The sequence below is a fragment of the Musca domestica genome, unplaced genomic scaffold (genome assembly GCF_030504385.1).
Source record: "Musca domestica strain aabys unplaced genomic scaffold, Musca_domestica.polishedcontigs.V.1.1 37, whole genome shotgun sequence".
In the NCBI taxonomy this organism is placed as follows: Eukaryota; Metazoa; Arthropoda; class Insecta; order Diptera; family Muscidae; genus Musca; species Musca domestica.
The window spans coordinates 601,375-621,785 of record NW_026712321.1 but is presented as its reverse complement, the minus strand read 5'-3'; the positions used below and the strand labels follow the sequence as shown (position 1 = coordinate 621,785).

General features: G+C 33.0%; 1 protein-coding gene across 1 annotated transcript in view; it reads right to left on the bottom strand.

The window, feature by feature from the left end:
* LOC101900301 (transcription factor collier) overlaps window positions 1-20,411 on the bottom strand; it is a 92,632-nt gene that overhangs the window by 51,460 nt on the left and 20,761 nt on the right. Inside the window, exons 3-4 of the mRNA XM_059126259.1 lie at window positions 18,220-18,275; window positions 464-537 (exon numbers count right to left, since the gene is read on the bottom strand). Of these exons, the coding sequence (XP_058982242.1) occupies window positions 464-537; window positions 18,220-18,275 (130 nt within the window). The remainder of the gene's footprint in view (window positions 1-463; window positions 538-18,219; window positions 18,276-20,411) is intronic.

The following is a 20,411-nucleotide window of genomic DNA, read 5'->3' as shown; positions in this document are numbered from 1 at the left end:
GTAATTCGTGTTCATTTTGATGATAACAGTACGAAATCAAAAAAAAAAAAAATATATATGCATTTTAATTTGAAACCAAATTACAAGTTCCGTTTTTAGAATTGTGATCTCAAAGTGCAAAATACTAAAAATATAATTTAAGTTCAATACATTTTGTCCGACACTGTATACAAAAAAATCCAAGCAAATATCATGCCTCCTATCCTTGTTAAAGGATAACCAAAGTGTTATTTTCCTTTTTCCCATAAATACCCGAGGGATTGGCAAGTGCAACCTCTTTTTTCTCTTGGTTTTTGCTTGGCAATGATTCACTTCGCTCATAACTTTATTATGCAAATAAGCGGTAGATAGTTAAAATGTAAAAAAAAAGAAAAAAAAATATTTTCTTTTTTTTTGTAGGAAAGTTGCAGAAAAGGATGGAAGGGAAGGGAGGGGTAGAGAAAACAAATTTTTGCAAACTTACCTGCACATAACTTCATGTGTTAACAGTACCCGACACATTTCGGGATTTTTATCTTGGCCCTCATAGATGATAGCCTGGAAAAGAAAAATAAAGAAGAAAACAAAAAAATGAGAATTAAAATTAACTTAAATATTTAAAGGAGGCTTGTAGCGGAAAAACTCTTTTATGACGATTTTTTTTTTCAATGGAAATGATCTTTCAAACCCCTGGGTTTATTAAATCGGGTAAAATAATACTATTTTCTTAAAATAATTATTGAAGACATTAAAACACTATTTTGATTTCAAAAAAATACTCTCAACAACTCTTCTGCTCTGCATCAGAGAAAACCACATCAACAAGAGAGAGAGAAAAGAGCACCAATATACACCAACACAAAAAAACCAAGCATTTGATTAAACAAGTTTCAAGTTTTATTTTTTCCATCTCTCTCTCTCTCTCTCTCTCTCTCTAAACATAATTATTCAATAACTTGTTGTCTAACAATAGTTCTTAAGTCTATGGTTTAAAATTACTTAGCATAATTCTTATTTTTCGAAGTTCATCTAATTAATACAAAAAAGGGTTAGGCCATACCCGGAACTAGTTCTTTAATTTACTTCTCTAGTTTAATTTTATGAATACACCGACTTCACTCAAACAAATGGCTAGCGCTCTCGGTTTCCTAGATTCCAATGTTATATTTTTTTAATAAAATTCGAGCAATATTTCGGCTGAATACTGATACTGATGTAGGAGTGATAATGACAACAATTCCTCAAACGGAATTAGTTCTTTAATCTAGTTCCTTAGTCAAATTTAGTTAATTATTTATTGTGTTGTTTCCTACTATCCATTTCACGTAGTTCCGAGTTTTAGATAGAATTCTAGTAGTCTAATTTTCCCGAGAAAAAAACTATTTATTAAAGTCAGCTCCTTTTTTCAGAGAAAATAAATCTCTTTGCTCTCCAAAAAAAAAATATTTTTTTCCATATTAATTTGCAATTTTTCCAATTCAATAAAAAGTTTCAAAATCAACAACCATTCACCTTGAAAAAAAAAAAAAAAACAAATATTTTAAAATTTATCCATCAACCATAAATATTCGAACATATGTCTAGAGCTCTTAGAGAGCTGTCACAGAAGCTCATCCATCAAATTTACAAACGAGAAGCCAAGGTTGGGACAGGTTTTTACAATTCTTGTTAACCTACATCAAGGCAATTGGAATCAAAGAGAAAATTATTACAAAAATTCTGCCATATGTAAAAATTGTCTATTTTTTGGATGGTGGCTCGCGCACACTCACAAAATCAGTAGGGCATAAAAACCGCAAGTGCTAAGGCATTATTATTGGGCCAGATGAGTTACCTAAACCAGGATAATGCTATCTATCTAGCTGGCTGTGGTGAACACCGGCAAGCTCATCAAATTTCAAGTACAAGTACTTCACCCTTAAATGCAACAAAACAACAACTACAAACTACAACAAACAAGGCATTTCAAATTTCCATTACGTGTGCATCATCATTGCCATCCTCATTTGAAACTCTTCAAAGGACAACAAAAAAGACAATGCAACCCCTCCTCTACCCTGCCTGGTTCTCTAGTCTAATTTGAAAATAATTAAATCCATTCAAGAACATCTTCCACCAAAGCCAGGGAGGTTTAATGTTTTGCGGTGCTACATGTGTAATCCTAGAGCTCACATTCCAACCAGAAGCCTGAGTCGCATTTTAGAGGGTGTAATCTATGGGTTTATCTCATTTTCTTATTTATCATTTCACAAGAGAACAAAAAAATAAATATGCAATGGGATGAATGGATGGATGGAAAAAAGGCCTGAGCCAGAGGCGGCGCAAAATGCATTCGGACTGAAACAAAATATCAACAGAAGGAAGGACACAAAGAGATAATAATTTCTGCAACAATGATTTTGGAGTTAAAGGACCAGAAAAACAACAAAACAACCACCCAAAAAAATGGAAAAACTACATGCCAGCAACCACCACCACCCAGCACATGAGCTGGTAGGTAACATCAGTTGGTAGCGGCGAACCTTTTTGCTAACTAAAACTTTTTTCTTGTCAAATGTCGAGAGCCAGCCAGAGGTTGTTGTTCCAACTGGGTAACTGCTAACATATGTGGCATTTTTCCCTTGCATTTACGATCTCTCCTCCCCCAGGCCTTCTCCTCCTCGAGACAACAAACAAATAAACAAACAAGCAACCAGTCCAACCAGCTAAACAATAACATAATCAGAAATTAATTTTTGAGCAAAAGTATCAAACACTAATCACAAGGATTTACGATCATGGTTGAGGGATTTTTTCGGAATAACAACAAACCCTTGTTTGTGACACTTGTTTTTGTGTCCACAACCAAAAACAAAAATCCTTTGGAGGAAGGACAATGAATTGGATAAGAATGACAAGTGTTGGTGTCAAAGGCAAATTGAAAAATGGGTTATATTTGTGGCAGATTTGTTTTAGTTGGGCAAAAAAACAAATAGAAAAAACTGATGCAAAACACATATGGTGCAATTTTTTTGTAACGTAATTTTGCAACAAAAAATGTTAAAAAAAACTATCGTTGCTAGGAATTTAAGGAAAATCCTCAAAATAATCATGAAAGTATAAAATATCTGAGGAGAACATCCAAGGTATTTTTAATTTAGATAGAAAAGTCTCAAGTTGTTGGGAGTCGACCATTTGCCGCCAACTTCACTCATAAGAGCTTATGTTAATTGAACACAGCCGCAAGCGACTTGCAAAACACAGCCATAAATTACACGGGATTTATTTTTAAATTAGATAGAAGTCTCAAGTTGTTGGGAGTCGACCATTTGCCGCCAACTTCACTCATAAGAGCTTATGTTAATTGAACACAGCCACAGGCGACTTGCAAAACACAGCCATAAATTACACGGGAGAAAAGAGAACTGTGAGAAGCACGCTAGCTGATTAAAAGTTGAAGAGAAAACAAGAAATCATAGAAGAATATTGAGGAAAACAATGCAGAACATTGAGAGAGAGTCGAACATAATTTACAATATTTAAGAGAAAGACATAATGAGCTATTTATTTAAAACAAATAGTGTAAACAAAACAAATATTTATTTGACCAAAAAACAACCGTCAACGACTTCTTGGAAAACCACATCAACAACAGAGGGAAAAGTGTACCACTTTAACAAACCAGACTCTCTTTATATTGCCCTGAGCGCTTACTGATTTACTGCTCTACAAAGCATCAACCCATTTGTGTAGCCATAACAACGCCCAAAGAATAATTCTCATTTCACTTGGTGCTTTTGCTTACTTAAGTAACTCGGTTTTGTCTTACACGAAGAAGAGAAGACCAACTCGTCTTCAATCATCGAAGGTTTTCTGACGCTCGAGTTAGAAAACCCCGTCTATCAGTTATTGCAGTAGCATCCTTTGTAAATATTCGTAGCCTGAGTTAAGTATGGATGAACTTGGAAAAATAAGACTTTGCTAAGTATAGATATAAGTAACTATTGTTAGCCGTAAAGTTTTGACATATTGTATACAGATGTTGATGAAAATATAATTGAATTGAAATTAAACGACAAAGAGAAGACCAACTCCTTTTCTTTCATCGAAGATTTGGGACGCTCAAGTTAGAAAATCCTATCTATCAGGTATTGGGGACTCCAGTTTTCAATAGTATTTTTTAGGAGGACGTTATAATTATGAGCATAAATATAAGTATATATGTAATTAGGATAGAGAAAGGCTACAGCTTCAGTTAAGTATTATATAGATAAACTTAGAAAAATAAGACTTATGCTAAGTATAGATATAAGGAACTATTGTTAGTCGTGTGGTATTGATAGATGGTTTAAGGAACTGATAAAAAATTGAATTCAAATAACACGACGAAGAGAAGACCACCTCCTTTTTTATCATCGAAGATTTGGGACGTTCAAGTTAGATAACCCTATCGTATCAGTTATCGAAATTAAAAAACAAAAAAAAAATTGGGGACTCCAGTTTTCATTGGAAATTGTTATAGTTATAGGCATAACTATAAGTATATGTGTAATTAATATAATATCGAGAAAGGCTACAGCTTTACGGTAGCCTCAGTTAAGTATTATATGGATAAACTTAGAAAAATTAAGGCTTTTGCTAAGTATATATAAGGAACTATTGTTAGCTGCAGGGTACTGACATCTTATTTAAGGAATTGATGAAAATATAATTGAATTGAAATTAAAAGAAGAAGAGAAGACCAACTCCTCTTCTGTCATCGAAGATTTAGGAAGCTCAAATTAGAAAACTATATATATCAGGTATCGAATTTAAAAAATAAAAATAAGTTGGGGACTCCAGTTTTTATTCGTCTTTTCTAGGAGAGTGTTATAATTATAGGTATAAGTATATGTGTAATTAACATAGTATCGAGAAATACTATAGCTTTACGGTAGCCCCAGTTAAGTATTATCTAGATAAACTTAGAAAAATAAGGCTTATGCTAAGTTTAGATATAAGGAACTATTGTTGGCCGTAAGGTATTGGCATATTGTTTAAGGAATTGATGAAAATCTAATTGAAATGAAATTACACGAAGAAGTGAAGACCAACTCCTCTTCTATCATCGAAGGCTTGGAAGGCTCAAGTTAGAAAATCTCATATATCAGGTGTGGAAATTAAAAAATAAAACACGTTGGGGTCTCCAGTTTTCATTAATCTTTTTAAGGAGAATGTTATAATTATAGGCATAATTGTAAGTATATGTGTAATTAAAATAGTATCGAGAAAGGCTACAGCTTTACGATAGCCTCAGTTAAGTATTATATAGATAAACTTAGAAAAATAAGACTTATGCTAAGTATAGATATAAGGAACTATTGTTGGCCGTAAGGTATTGACACATTGTTTAAGGAATTGATGAAAATGTAATTGAATTGAAATTATACGATGAAGAACAAGTAAAAAAATAAGCTTTTTCTTTCTTAAAAATAAAAACCTTTATATGGGGGCTACACGAAGATGTGGGGCTGGATAAGTAATTTTCTGTCATAGGCTGATCAGGAATATATATATATATATAGACAAACTAAATATACCCTCAATATTATTTATGGTGGAGGGTATAAAAATTCAAGATAGAATCGATTTCTCAATTGAGGTGAGGAGTTTGATCGGCTGGAAGAGAATCGGCCAAGGACCCAAATTTCCACTTATTATTGACGAGTGTTATCACCGTTAATATATTGTATTAATTGCTTTTAAAGCACACTTAAACATTTATTTCCCGCATTAAATTTTCCCATTTTGCAAAACATATATATTTTCATAATTTTTGTAAAACGCTTAATGTTCATGGCGCCGACGCCGTCCATATTCATAACTTTATGTTGCATTGTAATTGTATGGAAATGACAGAAGATATGTGGCGATATTAACGATACCGTTAGTCATTTATCAATTTGTATCCATAATAAGGGGGGTAGGCGGTTTGGGGAGGTGCAATAATGTAGATGATTGTTTAAAACATCACGGATATGGATATGAGCATCCATATGCATTGTGGTTATGGTTATGTTAATGTGTACATCTTTGTTGTTGCCGTTACAACGCACGTTTGAGTGTTAATTAAGCGATAAAATTAATTCGAAACGTCAACACTTTACACATTACACGGATGGACGGACATGGGCAAAAACATGATGAAATGTAATGTATGCACCATGTTGGAAATCAGGCAAAACAAAAAAGAGACTTCAATAAAAGCCCTGGGTGTTGGGGGGCATGGCCGAAGCATCGCATCATCATGGGCTGATAAAAGTGCAAATATGGCCGTTCATAATATGTTTTGCACAAAAATTTGCATACACTCACACACGAGGAAGGCAGGCAGGCAGGCAGAAATTCAACCTAGCAGCCAAGCATCCAGCCATTATGGCCAAACTGCTCTTTATTCATTCGAGTTGCAATGCAACGCCCCATAATAAAGCGACAAACTGCGGATATTTAAAAACGACAACAAACAAAAGATAAAACATGAATGGTATTGCTCCATTTGAGAGCCACGTTGTTGGTCGTGATGATCTCATTCCAATTTGCCTGGTCGCCAGCAACAACAACAACATTGATGATGAGTGCGGCTGTCAAACACACACAACATCATACATTCACTCGTTCATTTGTTCGCTCATCGGTTGCTTGCATTGCCATGCAACTGCCTGGACTTGCGTGGAGTGTTATTTTCACCATTAATTCCGCATGAATATTGGTGGCAACATTAAGTGATAACCACAATGGCGTACTTTTTATTTTGTCCCATCCACAGGCATATTTAAAGCACTCCATAAATTTCCAGCTTAAAATGGCAAAGCGAACGAAAGAAAAAAATGAGTAAAACCAATAAAAATAAAAGCGCAAAATAAACAACTCCAGAATGGACAGCAAATGATTGTCGATTGCGTTAAATGTTGTAAAGAGCTGGAGATATTACCAGGAAATGAAATATGCCAAACAGTGGGTGGAAAGGAATGAAAAAGAAAGAAAATTTTATTTAAAGAACGTAAGAGACAAGAGCGCCATCATAACATGTCGTTTACACTGGCCAGATTTTGGTGACATGGAAATATTAGACAGAGAGAAAGTGGAAGAGAAGAGACTAATGATTGAGAGCCTTAAAATGCAATAAAATATTGACAAAACAACGACCTCAAATGGAGGATACCGCCACTAAAGGTTCCTATAATGAAACCAAAAAGGAGAACCCAAAGCAGATATAGGAAAACCGACAAGAGACTCCAGCTTATCGCAATATGTTGCTTAAATCGGCTAGATTTTGATAACATGCTAGATAAAGAGAGAATTGAAAAGAAGAGACTTATGATTGAGAGCCTTAGAATACAACGAAATATTGACAAGACTATGAACTCAAAGAAGAATACCGCCAGTATAAGCACGTGCTATGGAGTGGCAATAAAGTAAAAACGCCTGAAATAATAATTTTAAGTTGTGTAGTGAAAAATAATTTTATTCCTTTTTAGTTTTTAAAAAAAGACGAATTCTCTGGAAAAACGCTGGAAATAAGTTTGGCTTACTGTAGGAGGAAACCACAACGGATAATCTATGGAAATAATTTTGTGGACAGAGGTCAATTGCAAAATATGTCGTTCACAAATTCTAAGGTCCTTCATGGGGCACCTTTTATGGGATGACGTGCTCATGAGGTTGTTAAAAATTGGTTGTCACAAAATTAGGACTATGATTTCGTTATTTTCGGGAGAAAAAGTCCTGGCTCGTATCAGAACATAAGTCTTCTCTCAATGTTTAGAAATGTACTGGAGAGTATTACGGAAACGAGGTTTAGGGAATGCTATATTGAAGGCAATTCGCCGTTTCAACGGAGGGTAAAAGGACTGTGGATGCCAAATAAGTCTCTGGCGAATAATTCGTCGACATTTGACTCGCTTTTATACCTGAGAAAAAGTCCTTGCTCACATCGGAACCCAACGTTTTGAAATACGTAAATGATTAGGGAATCGAGGTTTAGGAAATGCCGAATCAGTCCAGGCGTACAGAGGGTGAAAGCACTTTGAATGTCAACATTTGACTACCTTTTATGGGATAGCGTGCTTATGAGGTTGTTAAAGATCGGTTGCCATCTAATCTATAACTTCAATATTTCCGGAAGAGAAAGATGGCTACCAGAACTTGAAAAGGTGCTAGTGTATGTCAAATACTTTTTTTGGTATAACAGCCGACTTTAATGTCACTTTTGATTTCCTTTTACAGGAATAGCATTCTCACGAGGTTGTTAAAGATCGGCTGTGGGTGAGAAAGTTGGCCGTCTTGTATCGGATCATAAACCTTCTTCCAGATCTTGTGCAGAAATTTTGGAGTGAAATATAAGAAGTGTTTCATTGAAGGTAACCCGCCAAATCAGTCCATTTTTACCGAGGGTAGATATGCCTTTGGAAAATTCGCCAAGTTTAAAGTTTATGGGATAGCATGCTCAAGAGGTTGTTAAAGTTCCGGAAGACAAAGGTGGCTTGAGTAAGGAGGAATTATAGTTCATATCGATGCATTAGCCCTCTACAAGTATTTGGAAAGGTTCGATAGAGAATCTTGTAGGAGAGATCGAATCTGTCTTCACGAGGTTGTTTTGGAACGATTGCCAGAAATGTAGTCTTTGTTTGAGCAATTTCCAGGGGGAAAAGGTGACAAGTCTTGCATTAACGCATTGAGGAGTTACGCTCATTGCTTGGAAGGGTACTGGAGAGAAATTTAAAGGTGAGTTTTCAGGGCAACTCATTGATGATAATTCGTTGAGAAATTCTACGATTTAAAAGATGTATTTTTATGTTACAAAATACTCCCAAGGTTGTTGGAGATCGGTTGCCAGGATTTAGTCTGTGGTTCGAATCTTCGTCGCCGCATGAGTCCGAGTTTACGGAGGCTAGAAGAGCTGGGAATTCCAAATATGTTGTTGGCATATCTATCGACTTTAAAGAGATATTTTATCTACTTTTTTATCTCCATTTTATTTCAAGGCAGTCGTGTACACGAGCTTTCACTGAAGAGAGAAGACGCTTTGAGTTTTTTTTTATTGCCTTATTTCTCTCTTGCTCTCTCTGCTCTCTCTCTCGAGCTTTTTTTATGGAATGTCATGCTCACGTAGTTGTTATATCAGATACCAGGAATGTAGTATTTGGTTTTGTTTTTTTTCGAGAGAGAGAGAGAAAAGTTTGCGCTGTGGGATCCAGAGTTTTCGTTGGGATAGATGTCCAACTTCGTTGTTTCTAGGTTTTGTCTGGGACCCATTTATTTGGAAGCTCATGGTGAATTTTTTAATGGCGAAGTTAGCGGCTTAGTCTATAAATCGCCACGAGCTATTGAATGAAAATGGCCTATAGTCTTTGAGGCATTCTTGCCAAGTTTCTATCTGACTCCAGAGATTTGGAATGTAAATATATTTATTTCGAAATCTTCTACACTGTTCAACTGTATACCATTTTTTTTTTTTTTTTTTTGAAACATGATCATGGTTATCATCCTACCATAGAATATGTGTGCGCTTGTCGGTGAGTGATGAAATATATTTACAATATATTTTTTTTTCTGCTGCCTTTTTATCTTTTATTTTATTATTTATGATAAGGCTCTGATTGCCATGGATTTAAAATGAAAAAAAAATCTGCCTTAAATATCAACAAATTATTAACAAATTAAAGGTTTGACACAGAACTGAATTGAAATGGCCTTAAATCAGGACATGTGCCACTCATCATTAGCAGTAGACTTGCTGTCACAAATGATAGCTAATTTTTAATATGTCAAACCCCACACAAAAATATACATGGCCAAAGAAACTAAAATCTGTCAACTAGTAACCATTTCCAGCAAAATGAAAAATAAAGGTTTTCCATCTGCCAGAATGTCACACAAATTAAGTGGTAGTTTGAAACCCCGAAAATTAAACTACATTTCAAAGATAACTCCCATTTTGTGTTTGCTGTTGATTTAACATTCAAATTTGATTGATACACAATAAATCCATTAGAATATGTTGCCACCGTGAATTGAGAGGCCTGAATCAAAAAAAAAAAAAAAAAAATCCTCCCAAAAATTCCAACATGTTTTTCTACCCTTAAAAATCCTAGATTCAGGTTTTAGTTACAGAAATTTATTCTGTGGACTTTTTTGGGCCTAAAAAATTTTATTTTTTTTATTTTTGGAGTCACTTTTTATTTTTTTTTGGCCCAAAAAAATTTTTTTGCCTTTTTCTAACCAATTTTTGTTGTTAACAATTCAATTTTCCATTGTCCAGGCAAATTCAATTTGTTGTGAATTTTTCACCTATTGGAAATTCGGAAATTTAAATATTTGTTAATTGAATTGCATATTTCAAGGGGGGAGGTGTTGCAATACTGGACATCACATCGCTGTTCTAAAGGTGGCTTAAAAATATTGCTATCGAGAGTTAGATAAAGTGAAAAATTTGCCATGCAAAATTGAAAAATTCGGCCTAGAAATAAAAAAAAATAAAAAATTGCCTAAAAATATGCTCTGAAAAAATTACATTTCATTGATTTTAGATTTGAAATTTCCTTATGTTCTATGAAATCTGTTTAGAAATTCGTAGTTTTTGGACCTTTTTCTTAACTTTTTTTATTTTGAACAAAAATTGAAAATTGAAAATTTCGGCCTAGAAATAAAAAAATTGCCTAAAAATATGCTCTGCAATTTTTTCATTACATTGATTTTGGATTTGAAATTTCCTTATGTTATATGAAATCTGTTTAGAAATTCGAAGTTTTTGGACCTTTTTCCTAACATTTTTTATTTTGTTTTGAAATAGGTTTTTAAAAACGGTATAGCCTGGAAGTAGGCAACATTTTTTTGTTCTGTGGCCTTAAAATTAATTTTTATAATTATTGTATTTTGGCATCAATATTTCAATATTAAAAATTAATTTAAAAAAAAAAACAAATCAATTCAATTTATTTTTAATTTGGAGTTATAACGCCCTAAAATAGGCAATATTTTTCATTTTTGATCAAATTTCCATTTTTTTCCATATTTTAAGGGGTGTTGCAATATTGAAAGTCTTTAAAGGGACACGGCAACACCGTTTCCCATGTGAATAAAAATATTTATTAAGATTGGCAGCAAAAGTTGAAAATTTTTCATACAAATTTGGCTCTAGAAATAAAATAAAAGAAATTGCCTAAAAATATGCTTTGAAAAAATTCAATTTCATTTATATTGGATTTAACTTTTGCCGATATTTTTTAAGAATTTTTTTGAAATTTTGTAGTGGTTTTAACATTTTAATTTTATTTTAAAATAGGTTTTAATATTTTTTATTTTAAAATAGGTTTTAGCCTTGAAGTAGGCAACATTTATTGTTATGTGGCCTTAAAATTCATTTTACATTGCTGGCAACTATATATACCTATTGTTTTTGGGGCTCAGTATATCAATTTAACACAAAAATATAATTTTTATTTTTTTTATTAAAAAAAAAAAATTCTAAAAATTTCGCCCTGATGTAGGCAACATTTTTTTTTTTTTAAATTTCCATTTCTTATGAAATTGAAAATTGAAATAATATTTCACTCTCTTGCAAATATCATAGAATTTCTGAAATTTCATTTCAAACACTTAAGCCTTTCTCTCAAATTACCAAAAATTATCGCGCTCGCCAGGCTAATCCTGGCCACATGATTTTATTTCTCAGTTTCCATTTGCAATTGTAATTGTAATTCAAAACTCAAAAGGGGTTAACCCGCAAAGTAGTTGGCCTGCTTATAGTGTCACCCTAACACATGGCAAGGAAAATCAGAAGAGGCTAGGAAAATAATGATGAGGCCGCCGCCGCTGATGATGATAAAAATGCTAGACCAAATGCAGGACAAAAAAAAAAACAAGAGATATTCATAATTACACTTGATCAGATAACATGTTGCAAAGGCTTTTAAAGCGCTTAATCTGCAACATAAATTCCATGTAAAGAGAGAGATAACAGGGGTTGGAGAGCACACGCACACACAGGAAGCCTTCCTTCAACGAAACGGAAATAAGTATGGAAATCAAAGGAAGGATGCCAGGAAGGCATTTCTAGCAATTGCCTGTAATTTGAGGACACACACAGACACACAATGTCCTACCATTCGCCACTCTACCACGTGCGCTGATATGGCTTTGAGATTATTTTGTTGGCTGGCAAAAAGGATCATATTTCATCATTTCATAACGGCGAACAGCAGCCTGCCATAACCCGAAACCAAAGCGAATGCAATGCCAAATACTGCCACCAGTTTTATTGGAACTGCATATGACCAGCCAACAACAATAACAGCGGAGAAAAAATTATCGCGATTTTACGCATTAAATTTTTGTTGGTGGCGCCCAAACGAAAAGCTGAAAATGTAATGTGGACCTTTCCGCACAATTTTTGTATTTTCCAGCCACAACTGCATTCCATGGCAATTTTCCCGGTTTTATTTTTCATATTTTGACATGTTATTGTCTGCGCATTATTGCTTGGCCAGTTTTGAAAAGGATATTTGTTTTTTTTTTTTTTTGCTTTGTTGTCGTAGTCGTTTTGTTCCCATTATCCTTTGGGCCTTTTGTCTAGATTGTGCTAGGTTTTTGGCATCATAAAAACAATAACCATAATGATGACATCGTCCATGATTAGTGGGATATTTATGGGGACATAGAAGTTTTGGCAGGGCAGAAACGTTAGCGCCGAAATGGGGACTTGAAAAATGTTTTAAACTTGGGTTTTAGGGGAAAAAATGTTTGCAAATTTTTTTCAATATTTCTAAGGATATTTCTCAAAAAAAATTTATAGCGGAAATAGACACGAAAAGTCAAACATTGTCCCGGGAGAGGAATACAACTGAATCGATATCGGCAACAAATCCATGAAAAAAAAAATAAAAATCTGGGTCCTGAAAAAAAATAATCGGATAGCAGTGGAATAACCACGTCGACAAACTAAAACGAAACTGTCTCTAGCAGAAGGAGAAAGCTAAACGTAGAGGTCCACCGAACCTAGAACATGCCCAGGAAGCCAAAAAAGGTACTTCAAATTGCGATTAAAGAAAGTAAAGAATATAGATCGGAAGAAATAAGGGAGGACACAAGCCGGGATCCATTTGGACTTTAAATTGCGATTAAAGAAAATAAAAGAGATACATGGGAAGAACTAAGGGAGAACATTAATAGGGATCCATTTGAACTGGGATATAAGCTAGTTATAAAAAAGTTGGGAGCTCTAGCTCCAGTAAATGGGATGAATGGGATGAGCAAATGACACATATCGTAGACAATCAGGTTAAAAGTCCATGCTAAAAAACTAAAAGATATGGGTACAGGAAAACCACCTGTCTCTCTCTCTCTCTCTCTCTCCCTCTCTCCGTCTTTTCCCCTATCCCCTCTTTCCTAAAAAAATATAAATTATTTTTTTAAATAAAAAATTACCACTTAAAATTAAAAACCATTACCTATCCACCCAAGAATGAAACAGAAAACACAACGCCCTTTCGGTTTCTGAATGAAAAAAAAAATCATCCCTTAATTTTATTTTCCTTACCAGGAAGGACATTCCTAGTTTAGCTGTAGCTCAAACAAGGACACACTCCCATGGCCTTTATATTCTGAAATACATTATCTTATCGTAATGATATAACTTTAATCTAAATAATCGGATCAAATGATTGTTCATTTCGTTGGTGTAGAGGCCAGCCCTCCTGTTTAATTTGGCTTCGATGGAGTGTGCATTTGTATTCTAAGCCTTTTGACAAATTAAGTGTGGGAACTTTTGGGTTTTGCCGCTTGGATTTTGGGAAAGTTTTGCTCGAGCTCGGTTTCCTGTTTTCTTGAAATAAATTTTCAATTGAGGAATTTGAAAAAATATATTAAAACTAATTTTCAATAGCGGATTTTTACAATAAATTTTAAATTTTTCATTTTTTTTTGTTAACAAAAATTGGTTGATATTTTTATAAGTATTGAATATACAAAATTTTTTTCTTCAGAGACCCACAATGTAATTCGATTTTGAATAATTTTTCCTTTGACACCATTCCCAAAAAATGAAGTATAAATGGAGATTTTGATAAGGATTGGAAGAGTGTTAAATTAACAATAAAATCCCTAAAAACATAATTTCCCCTTTTTATTGCATACATTTCGACGGTAATTTTCCTAAAACCTATTAGACCTAGATATATGGTTTATTCTGAGATTTATAGTGAAATTTTGTGTAGAATATTTCTTCTCTTGGCAGTTTCAGCCTAAAATGAAATTTTATGCTACTTTCAGGCGTCAACTCGAAAAAAGTCCGAGAAAAAATAAATTGAAAAAATTAGGGAATATTTTCGTGTTATCTTTTTTTTTTGGAAAATTGAGGCAAATATTTTTTTTATTTTTATGATATGCAGTAGAGCTAGAGATTTCCTTTCTTTAAAGACTTATAGTGAAATTTGATGAGGAATATTTTTGTCTTTAATATTATCCTTCTAAAATGAAGTTTTCTTGGAGATTTTTGCCCAAATTCACATAAAGTAAGGCTTTAACACTAAAATATGTTTTTATTACATATACATTTCGAACATAATTTTCTTAAAAACTATTGTACCTATAGATATAGTTTATTCTGAGATTTATAGTGAAATTTTGTGTAGAATATTTCTTCTCTTTGCAGTTTTTGCCTAAAACGTAATTTTATGTTACTTACATTCGTTAACTCGAAAACAGTCCGAGAAAAAAATACATTGAAAAAATTAGGGAATATTTTCTTTTTTTTTTTTTTTTGGAACATTGAGGCAAATATTTTTATGGTATACAGTGAAGCTAGAGATTTTTTATCTTTGGTGACTTGGGGTGAAATTTGATGAGGACTATTTTTGTTTTGGTAGTCTTCTGTCTAAAATCATATTTTGTTGGAGATTTTTGCACAAACTCACACATAGTACGGCTTTAACACTAAAATATCTTTTTAAAATATATACAAATTTCGAACGTGATTTCTTAAAAAGTATTGTACTTATAGATATAGTTTATTCTGAGATTTATAGCGAAATGTTGTGTAGAATATTTCTTCTCTTGACAGTTTCTGCCTAAAACGTAATTTTATGTTATTTTCAGGCGTTAAACCGAAAAAAGTCCAAGAAAAATTGATAAAAAAATTAGGGAATATTTTCTCGTTTTTTTAACATTGAGGCAAATATTTTGATGATATACAGTGGAGCTAGAGATTTTTATTCTTTGGTGACTTGTGGTGAAATTTGATGAGGACTATTTTTGTCTTTGAAGTCTTCTTGCTAAAATCATATTTTGTTGGAGATTTTTACACAAACTCACATAAAGTACGGATTTAACCCTAAAATGAGTTTTTAATGTTTATGAATTTCTGGCGTTTAGGTAAGATTTAGCCTCTTGACATCTTCTAGGACCTATAGTAGAATTTCATGACAAATAATTTTGTAGAATGTTTTGACAGGCTACAGCCACTTTTAAAGGGAGTTCAAAACTATATTTTTAAAAAAGGACCAAAAGGACCCCTTTTTTGACTCGCTTAAGGGTTAACATATTTAACCACAATAATAATTGTGTTGTTAGCTATAATATTTCCAACGACACTATGTACCTAAAATCAAAGGATTCCAACTTAATCCGAAAATTTCAAACCACGTTTAAAGGGAGTTTTTAACCCTTTTAACATAGTACGGATTTAACCCTACAATGTCGCTAATGTATATATAAATTCCTGGCATTTGGGTAAGATTTAGACTTTTGACGTCTTCTAGGACCCATAGAAGAATTTTTTTCCAGATTATTCTGTGGAATATTTTGACTTTCTACAATTCCGCAAATTGGGTTTTTAGACGAATTTTGAAAAAATGGACCAAAAGAACCCCTTTTTTGACTCGCTTGAGGGTTAACATTTTTTACCAAAATAATACTCGTATTGTTAGCTACAATATTGCCAAAGACACTATATACCTAAAATCAAGGGATTCCAACTTAATCCGAAAATCTCATACGTTTAAAGGGAGTTTTTATATCAATTTTCAAAAAAAGGACCAAAAAGACCTCTTTTTTGGCTCGCTATGGGTTAAATTTTTCTTACCAAAATTATAACCGTATGGTTAGCTTTAATATTGCCGAAGATACTATGTACCTAAAACCAAAGGATTCCAAGGAATTTTAATCTGGAAATTTCCAAAAATGTGAAAGGGGGTTGGGGGAACTTGGCCCCTCTCTCTAGGTTACATTGCGATGTAACCTTTTAAAACGCCGATATATGTGTTTTCTTTTTTTAACTTCACTTTCATAGTCTGTTGGATTTTTCCGGTATTTATTGAAAAAATTGAAAATAGCCACACATTGTGATTTTTCAATATTTCAATTTCACAAAAGTATTTTCATGGGTTCTTTGAAGAATTTCAATTTTTGATGTTTTTTTTAAAGAATTATTGGAGAATCTGTGCGTTCTTAGAAAAATATTCATGTTTCCCTTCAGTCTTTCAATGAGGATTTTTTTTATTTATTTTTTTTTTTTTAGGATTTTGAAAGTCCCTTTTGGCCTTATTTAAAAAATATTTCTCTGAATCCCTTTTTGGATTTTAGATTTTTTTTAACAGTCAACTAATATTCAATTTCCAATTCTTTTTAATCAAATCTCAACAAAAATCTGTACTAATTGACCTATTAAAAATAAACGATTTCCTACCCATTGAAATTTCATTCATTCAAAACAGATTTCTATTTTTTTTTAATTTTTTTATTTTTATTTGTATTTTTTTTTTGTTGAAGATTGTCACTTTTTTGTTGCTGTTGTTGTTTTTATCATTGAATTTGCCATTTGCTAAATGTTCTTCTCTCAAATTTTCGCCACATTGTCTTGCTGTCATTATCTGTTGGGCAATCATGGGCCATGATATTCGAAACGACATCAGAAAAAAAAAATACCACATGGCTCATTGAATTTTTTTTCTGCTACAAAGAGAGGTCACTATCTAATCGATATTTAAACAATAACAACAATTTCAAAACGCACACTCAAAACACATGATGAGCAATTTGAAAATATTAGCCTCCCTACAAAAAAAAAAAAAAAAACATCTCAACTCTCAACAACAAAAAAGGGGTATCTTTGGCATGTGGCACATGCCATAATCGATACGACAGAAAAAAATTGAAAAAAAAATTGGAAAAAAAAAATATCAAGAATTTTTTTTAATGGTCCTCTTCACCTCCTCCCCCTTTTTTTGGGCTAGAAATAGCCACACATGGGTTCGTAGTTTCAACAAAAAATCTCTTCCCCACCCACCCACACAGGGCTTTGGTGCTGGCACAAGCAGCATGGAGTCAATAAAAATTTGTCACTTTTAGAAAATTAATTGCCCTTGAAACAACAACAACACCAGTGACAACAAGAATCAGTCAAATGGCATGCAACAACAACAAACAAGTTGAAAACAAACCGAGAAAAAAAAACACAAACTTGTCATGGAACCCCTTTTCATAGTTAACCTGGCGTTAAAATTCCATTTGGTTGGGGGAGAAAAAAAAATTCACCCAATTTTTTTTTTGTCCTTTTAGTCCTTTCTTGGGCTGCATTTTCCAATGTGCTTGGACATGCAATCTTTTGCCAAACAAGACATATGGTCCAAGTAATTTTATATGTGCTTTCAACCTCCAGGAAAAAAACAAAACTGCTGCAATTGCAGTTTCCGTAAATGAACCCCCAAAAGGATTGCCTCGGACGTGTTTCTAAGTCCGCTGAAATAATCCTTTTTTTTTTGGTGGGCGCTACCTTTTGCACGAAATAGCAAACCTGGTAATGGTTTAATTTCTGTTTTCCTTTTCTCTTTTTCCCATTTCTCTTTTGTTACTCTTAAAGGTGGGTGGGTTAGAAGAGGCCTTCCATGCCTTATTTCTGTGACAACTCAATTTATTGACCCCGAGTTCGATTGAGTTCTTTTCGGATGCGTGGCCCCGGACGCACTTAATTAACTGTGACAATCAATTTCGTATGCAACTTATGGCTCAATTACTATTTGCTTGAAATTGTTTGGCCATTTAATGGCTTTGTACGACTTCATCAATGGTTTGTCGAAAAAAATAAGAAAAAAATGTGGAATCTAGGATGCATCCTGATTCTCCCTGGTTGGTGTTTGCAAATTGCAATTTATTGGGTGATTTATGGTGGCTGAGAGTTTTTCGATAAAAAAGTGAAGGGAAGGTATGATAAGGGGGTGAGGTACTTACTTGTTTTGTCACCGAATCGATGAGACGCACAAATATGTCCTGTTCCTGGCGGGCACCTGAAAATGAGAGAAAGGGAAGAAATTGAAATTAATAAAAAAAAAAATAAAAATGATTTATTTTTCTTTCTTTTTAATATCCCTAGAGGTCCTTAATGAGGATATTTGCAGCTCCTCAATTTTGAACATTTCTAAGAATATTTCTGACCTTTTTAAAGAAGCAACAAAGAGTATTTTTCTTAGCAGTTTTTAATTTTTTCAAAATACTTATAAAAAATTACCAACACCTTTTCTAAGCTCTTCTGAGGTCATGAAACAAGGATATTTTCGTAAAATTAGGTGCGAATTGTTTTCAAAATTTTTTTCTTGGTTTCTCTAAGGTAATTTTTTTCCAAATTTTATATTTTGAAAATTTAAACATTTCTTTTTAAATACTCTTTCTCCTTTGAGGTCCTCGATGGAGAATATTTTTGGAAATTCTTGTTCCAAATTTTTTAAAGAGGTTACATTGGATATTTTTTCACTCATTTGTTTTTTTTTTTTTTTTTTTTTTTGGAAATTTTCTTGTTTTTATTAAAGGATTCTGGGGTAGATTTTTTAAAAATAGTAAAATTTAAAAAAAATAATTTTTTATAATTACTCCTGAATTTTTTAAAAGATTTTCTCTCAGTTTCTTTAAGGTCACCTAGCGCCCCTGAAATGAAGAATTTTTAATTTTTTTTAGCTCATTCCAGTCGAGGTCCAGTCAGATATTATTAATGATTATTCTTAAGGTATAAATATTTCCGGATTTTTCTAGGCTTTCGGATTTTTCTAGGCTTTTGGTGAGTAGATTTTCAGGACCTTTTTGTGCGGCCCTTTTGGAGTCCTTAAATAGGATTTTTTTATCATTTGCCTGTACTCTTCTAGGTCCTGCACTCTTCCTAGTCTCTCTGAAGTCCCTTAATGTGAAGTTAAAAAAACAAATTTCTCGGCACATTAAAGCGGCCTTACAAATCTTCATAGACCTAAAAACGTTTTTAAATCCCCAAAAAAGGACTAAAACCTTTAATTTCTCAAAATTTGAAAAATCTCTTTACAAGACCTTTTTAAAGGGACCTAAATAATTGCAGGGCATTGAAGAGAAAGAAAGACATTATAAAAAGCCAACTTCCAAGGCTTTTAAAAAATTCGATTGACAAAAAAAAAATCAAACAAAAAAATTGGAAGAGGTTTAGATATTTTTAAACAGGTCTAGAAAAAAAAACTAATTAAATTCTTTGGGAAATTCTGGATTTGAGATTTTGAAGAAGCTAAGAAAAATCTTAAAAAAAAGCTCGTTTAGGTACCACATTTTTTACGGCCTTCAAAACACTTTGAAAAATTCCCCTTTTGAGGCCTTAAAGAAACCATAAAAATGACTCTTAAAACTCGTCGTTTTCGGGCTCACAAAATATCTAGAAAAAATTTTTAAAAATTCCACGTCTGAGGCCTTGAAGTGACCTTGAAATATTCTAAAAAATGCCTCGTTTTGATGGCTTAAAGAAGACAAGAAAATAATCCTCAACAAATTCCAAAAAAAAAAAAAAAATCTTTTAGAAAACATAATTTTGAGGCCTAAGTTTTTAAAACCCCACTTTTATGACATTACAAATTCTTCAAAAAATTTCGAATTTGAGGCCTCGATGAGGCTTAGAAAATTTTTGAAAAATTCCTAGAAAATTAAAAACACGTTTTGAGGCATTGAAACGTCCTAGATGAAATCTTAAAAGCCCTAGAAAATCCTGGAAAAATATGCCGTTTTAAAAAGATTAAGAGGCCCAGAAAAATGCCTGAAGATCCACGATTTAAGGCCTTCGATTGGCCAGTAAAATTTTTCGTAAAGGTCTAAAAAAATCCACGTTTGAATGCTTCAAAAATTTTTTCTTAAAAATTAAATTTTGAAGACCTTAAAAACTGTAGAGACCTAGAAAATTCTTTAAAAAATTACGATTTAGGCCATGGAGAGGACTAGCAGAATTAAAAAAAATACCTTGAGGTCTAGAAAAATTATTTAAAAATCCACGATTTAAGGCCTTCGAGAGGTCAAAAAAATCATGTTTTTATTTTTAGACAAATTCTTGAAAAATCCACATTTGGATGCTCTAAAATATTTTCCGAAATTCCTTAAAAATTAAAGTTTGAAGACCTTAAAAACCCTAGAAAGTTTTAGAAAAA